Source organism: Aulonocara sp. 'chitande type north' Nkhata Bay, linkage group LG9 (assembly GCF_057382095.1).
Source record: "Aulonocara sp. 'chitande type north' Nkhata Bay isolate Kocher_YH1m ecotype deep benthic linkage group LG9, A_spYH_male_GT1.1, whole genome shotgun sequence".
Taxonomy (NCBI): Eukaryota; Metazoa; Chordata; class Actinopteri; order Cichliformes; family Cichlidae; genus Aulonocara; species Aulonocara sp. 'chitande type north' Nkhata Bay.
In genome coordinates, this window is record NC_141352.1 from 36,423,225 (window position 1) to 36,438,107 (window position 14,883).

The window sequence follows — 14,883 nt, forward strand, 5'->3', positions numbered from 1 at the left end:
TCTACATGGCCTCTCCATCCATAACCTGCTGGGAGGCTGCCAAGGTACGAGACCCTGGTGGTTCAATCTCCAACTACCAAAACTAGTTACTGGGACACGGAACATCACAGAAGTTTTTCCTGTAATCTTTTAAAGTGCTTAGCAATAGCAGGCTTTCTGAGGATCTTTCATCATTTTCCTTTATACATTGTCTGAATTTTCCATTCATTTTCAGTTCTGTTCCTGGTGGTTTTTAGAGGATTTTTTAAAAGTCCCTTTAACACTCCCTTCAGAATCATTCGAGCAATAAATACCAACAATAACCAAAGTCTAACAGTCATAAAACAATATTTTTACACCAACAAAGCAATTCCCAAAGAGCTATTAGCTGAACACTTAGCATGTTTCACCATGGTGTGTAGTGTGTTGTTAAAATGTGAGGAAACTGGACAAATGCAAGATGAGAAGAAGTGGCTGGCCTGAAAACACTAACTACAAAAGATGAACAGTACCTGAAAGTCATGACCTTAAGAAAGAGGAAAATATCCGGCAAGAACCTGACACAGGAACTTCAATTCTTTCATCTACTGTTCACTGAAGCCTCATCAGTGATGGTCTCAGTGGAAGAGTGGCTGCCAAGAAGCAGTTTTAAGGAAGGAAAGGCCAAGGTATGCCATCTTGCACATCAGTTCTTTGGGAGTAACTGACGTTTGTGACTAAAATTGTCATGAATATGTATGGAGGGGGTCAGGAAACAACAATCAGTAAAACAAGGGTGGAGGCTCTTCCATGGCCTCTGGCTAAATTACAGCCAGTGGCGTTGGGGATCCTGATGAACGCAGAAAAATCTGATTTTGATCCACCATTTAATACCATGTGGAAAACATCTGATTGGCAACAGCTTCATTTTTCAGCATGACAATGATCCCTAACACTGCCAATACAGTTAAACCATACCTGGACACAAACGCACAATAGAACACTATCAGTCATGGACTGGCTTCCCTGGATATCAACACTGTTGAAGCGGTGCTGGATCATCTTGGCAGAGAAAAGAACAAAAGGCAAAGAAGAGCTTTGCATGTCCTTTGAGAAGGCTGGAGAACTCTTCATGAGGACCACACAAAAACATGCCAGCCTGCCCAAAGGGCTTCAGGGTGTTCTGAAGAATAAACAGGTCAACAGCCAAATACTGGCTTTGAATTCATTCAGGTTCAGAACTGAAAACAAGTTGTTTTTTTTGCTTTCTTTTGGGGTTTTTTGTGCTATTTGTTCCAATATATGTTTTACAATGTTTAATGCACCTATTTCCTATTTTTCTATGAAAACAAAGAAATGAAGAATGGCTCCAGACTTTGTGCCTTGCTTAGTTTGAACTTACTGCTGAAGCTCTAAGCTGCCTGCAGAGGGCAGCATCTGCTTTCTCATCTCGTTATTAAAAACAGTGTGACGGCTCAGAGCTCTTATTTTGTCATAACCAATACATATTTTTATGCATCTAATAATATTCTTGTTTTATTGACAGGGAGACAACTCTATTTCAGCATCAAAGAAAGCTATTTTCCACCCTTTAAATTTCCTGCATTTTATTCCTTATTTGTTTTCATAAAATCTAAAGTAATTATTTGCCAGTCTTGTACTGTTCTGTAATTTTTTGATCTGCCTTTTTTATCTAAAGGATATATACATGTGACTTGGATTACTTTTTAAAAAAAACAACCTCTATATACTTTTTATTTTATCGATTTGTTTTTTGTCTTCATTTTATCCTGTAGCGTTTCTGGCCTCTCATGACTGTTTTAATAAATCAAACCCAGTCAGCTCTGCACATCTGTATTAAAGATCTACTGTTTACTGCTACACATCATTTAAAAGGGGGGAAATGCACACAAACCTTACCCCCCTCTCTACTCTACATTGCTGTACGCTAAAAGTAAGAGCAGCATGAGGAAAGTGGAAGATGCGATTAAACAGGTAAAAATCAAAGGTGAATGTCATCAGCTTGCTGTCTCAAACAGTCTGGATAAACAGGGGCAGATCTACAGGGGTGGCTTGTGCCACCCTAAAATGATCTCTTGCAACCCCAGTTTTGCATATCACAGTGCTGTTTATTAAAATAAGCTAGCATTAACACTTTGAGCCCAGCTACAATAAACATTGCCTATAAATTCTTAAACTAAATATATTACATAGTATCACATGGAGACTTAGCCAGGCCGATTTGTGTGTCATCTTATTGTTCTCTAATTTTAGTTTTAGTAGAATTTTTAAATGGTTGTACAACAACGCCAGATGCAGTAGCTGAATTTATTTTAGGTAATATTTGTATATAACTTTATTGTTTACTAAATTAGTGCATGCGTTTTTAAAATTTACAATGTATATTTGCATTTCAAGTTAAGAAAATCATTCACTAAACATGTTTGTGGTTTTTACAATAAAAACTATAACTTTTTCCTACTCAGTTTTGTGTGGTTTTCAGAAAAAATAACTGTAAATTCAGACATGTGTGATAGTGCTGAAGAGTATGATACCAAACAAAGGTAAAATAAAAAGTAGTCAAAAATGACCAATGTATCCTGGACCCAGAGGGTTAACCCAATAAATCATGGAAAGCTAAGTTTAAATTTTTGGTGGAAAAAGGGTAACAGTGCAGTTCAGACAGTTCAGAGTCTGAGACTGAAGTCAGACTTGGGTTTGTGTAGCTCTCTAGATTTTACACTTATTGGACTACATACTTATTTATAGGCTATACAGTACATCAAATCAAAATCCACATGTTTTATGTAACTGAAATGTTTAATTATGTAGGTTAAAGAAAATAAAGTTACAGGCTATATTTATATGAAATGTGTATTCCTACTGTATTTGATGCTTTTTTGTTTTTTTTTTTACCATATATAATTCATATTACAGAATGTAACACCTGCATGTGTGTGAAAAAATGGCTTTGATTTTGCCACTCTGTTTGATTTCCATGCTATCCTAAGAAAATTTCTCTAGATCCGCCCCTGTGGATAAAACAAGCCCACCCAGAGTGCTGGGGAGTGTAGCCCCTTGGACCCAACCCAGAATAACAAAGCTTCTGTGAGCAGTCTCCCCGTGCCTCTCTTTCCTCTCTTTCCACAGAAGGCTCTCAGGAGCAGACAATATTATGTTGAGGAGAGTAAACTAGATCACGAAAGAAAGAGACAGTCTGCCTGTCTGTGACTCTTCACAGACATCGATATGGCTCACTTCAAAGTGAGAAGAGGAAGCACCAGAGGAGGTGTTAGAGGAAGGCTGTCTATCCAGACGGAAGTGTTCACTGAGCTGTTCATGAAATCAGTGATATTTGAGTGAAATCACTTGGGCCTCCTTAGGGAGCTCGGCTTAAAATGTACTTTTTAAGAGTGAAATTAGACCCCAGTTAGCCCTCTGCTCCCTCTGCCTCAGCAGCAATGTGGCTTTTATTAAGCAAAGCCTGTCCTTTCTGCAGCAGGTCACACCTACAAGTCTCTCCTAATGTGTGAAAGCAGACGCTACCTGTGGGGCACGATCACACCCTTAAAAGAGCACTTACATGAAATGCCCCTCTCCCCTCCCCTAAATCCCTTTGACGCGCACCTTCTCTGCAGGAGAAGACACACAGTTTTGTTTTCTTACTGCTACTGTGTGGGGGGCTGGGGACAAGCTCACAACAACACCTCTCACAGCTCACTTCTGACACCCCCACATCCATGTATAAAGCATATAACCAATTATGAAATGCCTAGCTGTTGCTATAGTGATCTCATTAGGATTATCTTGGCCTAGGTCTGGATCATAGACTGTATATGAACAGCTATGAACAACCAAAGCTGCCACACTATTTTTTCCACACTATATAAATTATATACAATTTTAAAAGTTTATCAAGACCTACTGAAACGTATACCAATTATAGTTACATAATGGACATGGATATAATGTGTAGACTCTCAGCTTTCACTTGATGCTATCCAAATTCAAATTGGATGAAGAGTTTAGGAGTTTCCGCTCCTTAACATGTGCAGCTTCTTTTTTAAAGGGACCAAAGGTAATTGGACAAGTGACTCGTAAGCTATTTCATGGACATGTGTGGGTAATTCCTTGGTTGTGTCAATATCAATTAAGTAAATAAAAGGCCTGGAGTTGATTTGAGGTATGATGCTTGCACTTGGAAGAATTTGCTGTAAACAGACAACATGCGGTCAAACCTGCTCTCCATGCAGGTGAAACAAGCCATCCTTGAGCTTCAAAGACAGCTCCGAGAAATTGCTGCAATATTAGGAGTGGCAAAACCTACAGTTTGGTACATCCTGAGAAAGAAAGACAGCACTGGTGTGCTCACCAACACAAAAAGACCTGGATGACCACAGAAGACAACAGTGGTGGATGATCACAGAATCATTTCCAAGGTGAAGAGACACCCCTTCACAATGGCCGACCAAGTGAACTACACTCTCCAGAAGGTATCATTATCCAAGTCTACCATAAAGAGAAGACTGCATGAAAGTAAATACAGACAGTTCACTGCAAGGTGCAAGCAACTCATATGCCTCAAGAATAGAAAGACTAGATTGGACTTTGCTAAAATACATCTCAAAAAGCCACCACATTCTTTGGACAGATGGAAAAAGTATGGAGAAGCCATGGAACAGCTCACGATCCAAAGAGTAGCACATCATCTGTAAAACACGACGGAGGCAGTGTGATGGCTTGGTTGTGCATGGCTACCAGTGGCACTGGGACACTAGTGTTTACTGATGATGTGACACAGGACAGAAGCAGCTGATTGAATTGTGAGGTTTTCAGAGACATACTGCTCAAATCCAGCTAAATGCAGTCAAACTGATTGGGTGGTGTTTAATTATATGGATGGACAATGACCCAAAACATACAGCCAAAGCAACCGAGGAGTTTATTAAAGCAAAGAAGTGGATTACTCTTGAATGATCACATCAGTCACCTGATCTTAACCCAGATGAGCGTGTATTTTACTTGTTGAAGACTAAACTTCAGATAGAAAGGCCCACAAACAAACAGCAACTTAAAGCCACTGGAGTAAAGGCTTAGCAGAGCATTTAAAAGTTGGAAACCCAGCATCTGGTGATGTCCATGAGTTCAACACTTCAGTCTGTCAGTGCCGGCAAGGGGTTTTCAACCAAAGTATTATAAGTTGACATTACATAATTTCATTTATTTCATTTGTCCAATTACTTTTGAGCCCCTAAAATGAAGGGGCTCAAAAGTTTACAGAACCAAAATTAGAAAAAACAAAAATGATTCTGTCTAAATATTTATGGACGTAACTATAGCTGTGTGTGCATGGTTTTTTTTCTGGGTACTCCATCTTCCTCCCACAGTCCAAAGACATGCAATTAGTGGGGTTAGGTTCATTGGTAATTGCCATTAGGTATGAATGTGAGTGCAAATAGTCTCTCTGTGTTATCCCTGCATCAAACTGACACCTGTCCAAGGTTTACCCTGCCTCTCACTCTATGGTAGCTGGGACAGGCTCCAGACCCCCTGAGACCCTTATAAACAGAACAGGATGGGTGCTATGCAGAGCTTTGCAGACATCATGTTTACATGTTGTAGCTGTGTACTGTCAGCATGGGGCTGTGTCAAAAATATGTGGAACATCTGGTGATGTGGCCTGCTCTTTCTGTGTGTTTGTGCTATTTGACTTAGCCACTAAATGTGAATGTTTTCCTGTACTAGAGGGAAATTGAAACAAGATTTATGCTTTTGTGTTAAATACCATAGCTACTCCAAACCCTTCTGAAACCCTGCTGTACACCTCCCTGGTTATGTATGAGGCAGCTTATGCTACTAAATAGACTCTCACATGTTATACATAGACAATTAAAACTCTCCGTTTCACACTCTTTCTACTTGTAAGTGCTTCACTCCCTTTCCTCTTAAACTTCCAAACCAATCAGCATTTGTTCTTTACATGGTAATGATGACCAGTGATTCCTTGTTTCTCCCTTTTCTCCCCCCCCTTCCCCTCCCCATCAGATGTCGTTGTAGTCTCTGCATTGGTATAATCCAACTTGCTATATGCAAACAGACACAACTCCATCTGTCTTCTATGGAAATGTAGAATTCAGAGCTTGTTGAATAGGTTTAATTAAGACTAACCCTTAAAGGTACTTACTGGAAACTAATTTTTTTTACATTTTTAAAACCTTTCAAAATTAACAAAAGCCATAAACAGAATGTGAAGAACATGTGCAAGTGAGTCAGTATATTTTTTTATTTTACCAGCCAAGCCATTAAGAGCAGATTATTATTATTATTATTATTATTATTATTATTATTATTATTATTATTATTGTTGTTGTTGTTGTTCTTCTTCTTCTTCTTCTTCTTCTTATTATTGTTGTTGTTGTTGTTGTTGTTGTTGTTGTTGTTGTTAGAAATCCAAAAAGAAGTAGTAAAAGTTAAAAGAATAGCAACAAACATCCAAAAACATTTCAGCCCTCAGTGGTAAATTACTACAGCTGATGGTAGAAGTTTTATTTAAATTGTCTGAAGGTAATTACAAAAAGGACCTTTAATATCTCGAAATTCGACCTTCGGCTTTTGAAGCAAATGTGTGAACCACTAAACTGCCTACGTTGTTTAGGGCACTGTCACTTTGTAACGTAAAATTGTCCTTAACAGCTTCGACCACCAGGGGATGATAGTTGTCCATCAAGCACAAGTACAGACAGACTTTAAGAAGGGGGAAATAATGCAGCTGGGATATTAAAGGTGAATTTCCCTTCATATTTGACTGAAAACGAAAATTTCTCATGTTTCTTGTTAGCAGGAGTTAAGGTCAGAGAAACAGCACTTCATGGGGAGAAGAGGTGCCTTAGCATTTCTGCCCAGCATCACAAACTTTACGAGGACTTCAGATGAATAAAGCTTCCAGAATTCTGAACTACTACCTTTGTCCCGTTGCACCCATTTCACGCACTCCACAGTTACAGATAAATGATGTAACGCCAGCCGTGGACTGGCGCCTCTGTGGAATTGCAGATAATTACTTTAATAGCAGTGTGTGTGTGTGTGTGTGTGTGTGTGTGTGTGTGTGTGTGTGTGTGTGTGTGTGTGTGTGTGTGTGTGTGTGTGTGTGTGTGTGAGATCTCCTGTGTTGCCTGAGGCAGTATCCTCCTGTTGTCTGTTGGCCGCAAACCGCCTGCGGATGTTTTATTTCTGCGCTTAATGAGTCATTACATGAATGAAAGCATGCTTAACAAATGCGTGAGATTATTAACACGCATCATCTGTTTGTTTGTTTCTTCTTTTTCTTCTTCTTCTTTTTTTAATTTAATACAGACACCATCTGCGGATGAAGCTTGCGCGCACACCTATGTTTTGCATTGTCGGTTGTTAATGGGTAAATGTGTACTGTGTGCGTGCGTCCAGGGTGTGTGTGTGTGCGCAAGCCGTCTCGGTGGCGCCATGTGCTTTTTTGGATTGCTAATTTCTCTGACTGTCCGCTCTTTCCTGCAGCAGCAGCAGTGTGATGGCCTGAAGGGGAGAGGCTCATCGCGGCGTCAACCTGGCTGCCATCGGGATCACCCTGCAGGTATCTGCGACTGTCCACACTGCACACACGGCTGTTTTACAATGCACTTACTTGTGCTCAATGAAGAATCTGTCAGTACTCTTGGGTAAGTTTTGGGTAATTTATATCATCCAAATTTGGAAAAAAGTGGGGAGGATTACATCACATATCGGCTGCACCCATAACACTGAAAACACAGATAATAGTCCAAGACCTGCATTATCATCAGGCGACAGTATGACTGTGTGCGGGACAGCTGTTAACCTGCTGGAGTGACTGCTGCCCGGACCAATGGCATCCACTACTGATAAATGGGATACTTTATTATGGAAATAAAGAACGATGAATGAAAGCTTCAGAGTGATCAAGCTACAGAAGAATAAGCAGTGTGAGACCGGAAACAAGTTGATTATGTCTAGAGAATAAATCTTCAGGGGCTCCCTGATTGGAACATTAGGAGAAAATAAATCATATAATAATAATTCCTCAAGATGACTGTGCAAAACCTAAAAAAAATCTAAAAGAATGCTATGGGTTTTTTTTAAGTATAGTGTTTAAGTTTTAACATATTAATGGCACGATGCGTAACATTAAAATTTTCTGTTAACATTATCCTTCCATTACCAGTGTAACTGCATCTGCTTATTTATTTAGTAATGCACTAATAATAGGAGATCCCATTTGTTTTACATAGATCGATAATAAAACATGCTTTATGTTTAGTGTCCATTTCATGTAATTTATACATAGAATTTATTCATATAATTTATCTTAATATCTTAATTTTTCTCATTCTCTTCTTTTTTTTAATAGTACTTTCCTTTTTTAAAATACTTTATATTTTTTGCCTTATTTTGAAAAGAGCCACCGGATGCTTTGTTGTACGTCCTATCACTAACTTCTTTCTCGGTAGGCTGGCCAATCAGATTAGAGGAGGCGGAGCTCTGACTGACCACAGCTATTTCTGCTCGATCGTGCCTGTCCCTTGTAGTCTTTGGCACAGCGGAGTTGTCCGTGTTTGTTTCTCAGTCGTGGAATACAAAAGTGATGCTTCGACGTGACCGGCTGCAGAGCGAGACAGATGAAGACCAGCACTGACAACTTTATGACTCGGTTTCACTCTGTTCAACGGAGTATATATCTTTTCTTTTGTTTCTGGGCTTGAAGAAGAGGCTGCTGTATTTTGTGCGCTCCGGTAACAAATTCGCGAGGGTCTCGGTGGCTCCATGCGGGAGAGGAGACATTTTGGGGTGTTTTTTTCCCCCTTTTCTTTGGTGTTCCAGTCAGGATCGTGAGCTACCGCGTTCCGACCCCACGAAGGCTTCATTTTTCGCCATAGCTTCATGTAAATCTTTTTTTTTTCTCGCGCTGCTTTCTGCCCAGCGGACTCTTCTGCTGCTGCTACTGGATATATGAGGACTCTTCTTGTGCAGTAATTTGGTGTAAATGGATCGCCAGTCCAGTTTCATTTCCATTTGGCTACAATTGGAACTCTGTGCCATGGCCGTTCTTCTGACCAAAGGTACGTGTGGACTTTGATGCGTGTTTGTTGGCTTCTTCAAAAGAGGATAAACAGTGTTTTGAAGCGATAAAAACGAGGCTGAACTTAACCCTCAGTCGACGGCTCCAGGCTTCTGCGGGGCAGCTTACGCTCGCGCCAGTGTTTGCGGGGAAAACCCGTCATAATTAGCAAGAAAATGATTTAACATTTGGTCATAAAGTCGTACTTTACCAATGAGGGGAATCATAAACGCGTTTGTTTATTACTGGGTTTTTTTTTTGTAATAAACATATTATTCTTCCAGTCGTCTTCAGATTTCAGTTAATTTTATTCAGTCATACCTCCCCTTTAAAAAAAAGAAGAGAAAACTTAATAACAGCAGCGGAAACAACAATAACTACCTCTGCCCTCATTATTATTCTTTTTTTTCTGAAGGCATGACATACCTTTTTTCAGTTAAAACCAAATTTTTAATAAGACCTAACCTCTATGCACTGTTATTAATATAATAGTAATACACTGTGATTAATCCTCAAGTGTGTAATACAGTTCTTAGCTGCTAGGCTACACTTAATAACTCCACTAATGTTGTAGCTGCCATTCATACGAGACTTAGCAGGGCTAGAAAAGCTTCAGTACTCCCCCCGCCACCACCCCCTCAGTCCACAAAGGGGCCTCTCCTTTCTAATGAAATATTCTCCAAATGACCTGCCTGGGCCCCACCGCTCCAATCATTCACAGGGAAAACACTGATCTGATGAATGTGTTCCTGCGCTGCTAAGTTGGTGCAGTCACAGACTTTCGGGCTTTTTAGCTCTCTCATTCCAGGTTTTGTTCCTGAGTCCAGCACATAAAAGCTTAAGGGAAGTCTTTATATGTGGAGCTCTGATAATTTTCCTCAAAATAAAGCAGTCACGGAGTATGTGAAATGACATTTACATTGGTCGTCCTGCAGTGGTCCTTATACTTATAATAATAACAGTAACAGAGGGCATCAAAGGCAAACTAAGTTGATAAATATGTGTTTCAGTGGTTCTGTTTTGTTCGGGCAGATCCTTGGCCCAGATTTCTGTTTTGAGAAAGGAGCCCTGGATGAAGTAATGAGTGGGCCCGTGTAAGAGCAGGTTGCCTTAATGATAAGGTTGCTGGAGGCTCCTTAGATGGGACCTCAGAGCTCCCACACCCAACCACCACACCCATACCAATACCCCCAGGCAATTTTGCATGCAAACTTTGGATGGGGGAGAAAGTTTGCAGGTAAAAAAAAAATCTCTTCCTCTCTTTACTAATTTTCATTTAGGTTGAAAGAAATTGACGTTTGAGACAACCCACTAATTACAAGCTACGTGCTTCCTGTTTTAGAATACAGAGAAAAAGAACCATTTAAACTGGATGCTCTTAAATGAAGGTGTGACAGGTGAACAGGTTAAAAAAAAATCCTGTGATCTCTTCAAAAGTTACCAGGTTGTTTAATGCAGGGCTTAACAGATACTTTTAGAGCAGTACTTCAAAATAAAAGCAGGGTATACCACTATGGGAAAAGTTGAACTACAGTTGGTGTAAAATAGAAGCCAGCATGAGTTTGATAAAAACACGGAGAAAATCAGCTGCAAACTATACGAGTTTTATATTCACATGGTTGGACGTTAAAGACAAAATAGCCATGGTGACTCTGAAACCTTGAGCGGATTAATGTCAGCACAGGTTCCCCTAACGCTGCCTTTTTTCCCCACTTTTAGGAGAAATTAGGTGCTACTGTGATGCGCCGCACTGTGTGGCCACCGGATACATGTGCAAATCAGAGCTGAACGCCTGCTTCACCAAGGTGCTGGACCCGCTCAACGCCAACTCTCCACTCACCCATGGGTGTTTAGACCCCATTGCCAATGCTGCGGATGTCTGCAGCAGCCAAAGGGCCTTGGATGCTCTCAGCAGGGCGGCAACACTGGAGTGCTGCCATGATGACATGTGCAACTACAGGGGCCTACATGACCTGGCGCACACCAGAGACTCGACAGGTAAGTAAAACAGGGTAGCGGAGCTGAGCTACTGGCTGTCGGGATGTTTGTTTTTAGACTGTAGCTACGTTTTTAGAAACGATGGCACTCTGTGGAGGGATTTTACGAGTCCTCTTCAGCAAATACTCCCATGTTTTCCTCCATCTAGTTCCAGGAGCAATACATTGAGCTTTAATGTTCTTTAAACACTTGATGTTTAAGGATATTCAGACCACCCTTGCCCCCTTCTGCCCCCCCACCCCAAGCTTAATAGAACTTTGGTTTGACTTTTAATGGGTTCCAGCTCTGTGCCTGGGAAGGCAGGGAGCAGCCCGTTTACCTTTAAGCACTTGGAAAGAGATCAGATATAATCTTTTTCTTTTTTTTCTTTTTTTATTATGTGTGCACCATGTAATTTTCCCACTGAGCTGGAATGTGCCTCATAGAATGAATATGCATGTTGGGCAGAAACATCAGCTTATAGAGTCATGAAAAGGTGCACGAAAAGTCAGAGAGGAAGGACGGCAGCTCTCCTGCGTGAACCCGAGCACAGCAGACTATAGTTTATTAGCTCAAATTAATTTCTGGCTCTCAGTTCGGGACAAGGTGACTCATTTGTTTTTGCCCCTGCTGGCCTTTCTGACTTGTGCGTTCGCGTCTGTCTGTCTGTCTTATTTTCCCTCTTTGCGGTTACTTTACTGGCATGACTGGCGAGTAGAGCAGCTCCTTCTCATTAAGCTCCAAACAGCAGTTCAAACATAATCACTTGCTTTAAGACCAGGCTCTATGGAGCAGTGGAAACCATATGAGCATGCATTTAACCAGATTATTTTATTTTATTTTTTTCCATGCGTGTGTGCAGATGGCCGCTACCAGCCAGACAGCAACAACAGGAACCTGGTGACCCGGGTTCAGGAGCTGACCTCAGCCAAAGAAGTGTGGTTCCGTGCGGCTGTGATCGCTGTGCCGATCGCTGGCGGCCTCATCCTGGTCCTGCTCATCATGCTGGCGTTACGGATGCTGCGCAGCGAGAACAAGCGGCTGCAGGACCAGCGGCAGCAGATGCTGTCGCGGCTCCATTACAGCTTCCACGGCCACCACACCAAGAAGGGACACGTGGCCAAGCTGGACCTGGAGTGCATGGTACCTGTGACGGGCCACGAGAACTGCTGTCTGACCTGCGACAAGATGAGGCAGGCTGACCTAGGCAACGACAAGATCCTGTCTCTGGTGCACTGGGGGATGTACAGTGGCCACGGCAAGCTGGAGTTTGTATGACCAGTTCCTGCTGGGAACTGAATGACTGACACCTCCAAGAAACAGCCAGGACTGCCTCTCAATTGTTGGCTTTGGCTCTTTTGTACTTTAAAAAGACATTCCCACATTTTTTTGTCCTTTGGGTTGTTTTTCAATTTGTTTGTTTTTTAAACATCAGCGAAAAAATACGAGACTGATCTCATGCCTTGTGGTTTTTGCTAGAGGAGCACTTTACTTGAAAATGAAAGGCGAAGCAACGAGGAGCTGTATTTAAACTTGAGAGGGCAGGGCTGAGGTAGAGTGAGAGCTCTGTCACCGCTCCCGAGGATCCTGGACTGTTTTATTTTTACACTGAGCGCTGAAGGATTCCAAATCTGTCTTATTTGCACATTTGTAAAAAACAACAACAACAGCAACAAAAAAACCCATCATTGCTTAAGACAACAACTCAACACTGACACCAGGGTACAAAATAAAATGACTTGTGTGAGGAGTAAAAAAAAAAAAAAAAAAAATCAGTGTTTGGCTGTAGGTGTGCGCACTCCTCTGTGTATGTTTCATGATTCAAGCTTAATGTAAAGATTCTAAATATATATATTTTTGTCTGATAAAACTGACCGGCGTGTGTCTTATTCTGGGTGAATGTCCAACATCTCTCTCTGTGATCAGACTATAAGCTTGATTGAGTGTGAAAGAAGAACTTCCATTAAAAGTGACTTTTTATTTATTTGCCGATTCACGCTTCTGTTTTTGCTACATATTCAGCTTTGAAATGTACCATCCGTGAACTTACAGACACACTGCTGGGGCTGTTGTGAAGTTTTTAGTGACTATCAGATCTTGTTAAACGCACGCGCTAGGGTGGCCTTTATGCTGTGTGTGTGTGTGTGTGTGTGCGTGTGTGTATCTAATGGAGCTAACAGTAAAGTCTTGTTTTACCATAGAGATGCTATCTATCTCAGTTATTCCTGAACCCTCAGCAGAGGTCAGGTTTTCAGCTTCATATAACTCCCTCCTCATGGGCTACACTTCACACAGGAAGTAGTAAAGCTGTTTCTTTTCTATACTCCACTCTAAATGCCAGTAAGAGTCACCCAAGTTCCCCCGTCTGTGTTCAGCAGAGTATCAGTGAGGAGGGATTGCAATATTGAAGCACAAACTCACTCCTACACGTTTAGTCCTGCTGCTGCAAATGCTCACCAGAGCACCAAAGGTGTATCAGTTCACTGCTGAAGATGGGTTAGCCTAACCCCAACAAAAATCTTTTCTCTTCTTTGTGATATTTATTGAAACTACAGAGTCCAGCTGTTCTGAAACAAAAATGTCAAAACGTATGTCTTTAGTAGGAAACAACAGAGAAGCAGTGGATGGAAACTCATCTTTGGCTTTGCAGGATTATTATTAAAAAAAACCCCAAAACAATAATAGTTATTCCTTGTTGTTAAAAGGTTGGTTCACCCAAATTACAACGTGCCGTTCAGCAAAGCTCTTAGTTTGGAACAGAAACATTATAGGAGAGAAAGAAAGAGGCAGCACTTAAAGAAGCCTGATCTATGGGAGATGTCCACAATAACAAAGATTTTGGGAGAAGTATAATTCTAGAGGTGAAACGGCTTTTGAAAACATTTGTGGTGCAGTGATCAGACTGGTTTTTAAGTGGTTGCCAGATTTGACTTGTACATATTTTTTATCTCCCAATGGCCAGTGAAATTAAAAGTTTAAAGTTAAAATAACTTTCCTAATTAGTTCCCGTAGGAGCAGAGGAGAGTGCCAAGGAGAGTAACTTAATTTTAGGGATCCCGTCCAGGCTTCAGTCTCTACCAAGGACCTCGATACAACAAAAAAGCCACTTCAGCTGTGACAGTGTGCTATAAGCATTATATAGCAACTACATGAGAAATGTGATTTTTCTTTTCATCTTACTAATTGAAGTAACCTGACTCTCAACTAGTGGAAGGAAAGTGATTTAGATGTGTTACATACAAATGAGAGGGGGAAAATATCAGACTTTAAAAAGTTGATTTTAATGCTCAGAAAACAGGATGTAGCAGAACATAATGGAAGAGGTCAACCACTGGCAATGCAAGTGCAGCATGTGTATTTAAGATTTTACATGTTTTAAATGTTACTGAAATGTGACATTTGCGTGCACACACAGTTTCATATAAATTTGCTGACTGTGCCAGGAGTTAGCACAGGCTGCCACAAATGTCTTTGTAGATCGCTTTTAATGTCTTTGTGAAGCACTGGATAGCGTAAAATGGAAATCCAGTAATTTACAATACTTGAATAAGTATATTTAATTAATTTCAATTTCAATTTTATTTATATAGCACCAAATCACAACAACAGTCGCCTCAAGGCGCTTTATATTGTACAGTAGATCGTACAGTAATACATACAGAGAAAAACCCAACAATCATATGACTCCCTATGAGCAAGCACTTTGGCAACAGTGGAAAGGAAAAACTCCCTTTTAACAGGAAGAAACATCCGGCAGAACCAGGCTCAGGGAGGGGCGGGGCCATCTGCTGTGACCGGTTGGGGTGAGAGAAGGAAGACAGGATAAAGACATGCTGTGGAAG

At 40.9% G+C, this 14,883-nt stretch overlaps 1 protein-coding gene across 1 annotated transcript; it reads left to right on the forward strand.

The window, feature by feature from the left end:
- The first annotated feature begins 8,517 nt into the window (after positions 1 to 8,517).
- On the forward strand, positions 8,518 to 12,911 carry bambia (BMP and activin membrane-bound inhibitor (Xenopus laevis) homolog a). Its single transcript, XM_086307312.1, has 3 exons — positions 8,518 to 9,065; positions 10,784 to 11,062; positions 11,904 to 12,911. The coding sequence occupies exons 1-3, from the start codon at positions 8,990 to 8,992 to the stop codon at positions 12,317 to 12,319; spliced, it is 771 nt and encodes a 256-aa protein (XP_086163438.1). The 5' UTR covers positions 8,518 to 8,989; the 3' UTR covers positions 12,320 to 12,911.
- Positions 12,912 to 14,883: the final 1,972 nt, after the last annotated feature.

Excerpts from the sequence above, each read along its gene's own strand:
- bambia (XM_086307312.1), top strand. The coding sequence starts at position 8,990 with ATGGATCGCCAGTCCAGTTTCATTTCCATTTGGCTACAATTGGAACTC. Across the intron at positions 9,066-10,783 it reads GGCCGTTCTTCTGACCAAAG|GAGAAATTAGGTGCTACTGT; the intron begins GTACGTGTGGAC and ends CCCCACTTTTAG. Across the intron at positions 11,063-11,903 it reads GCACACCAGAGACTCGACAG|ATGGCCGCTACCAGCCAGAC; the intron begins GTAAGTAAAACA and ends GCGTGTGTGCAG.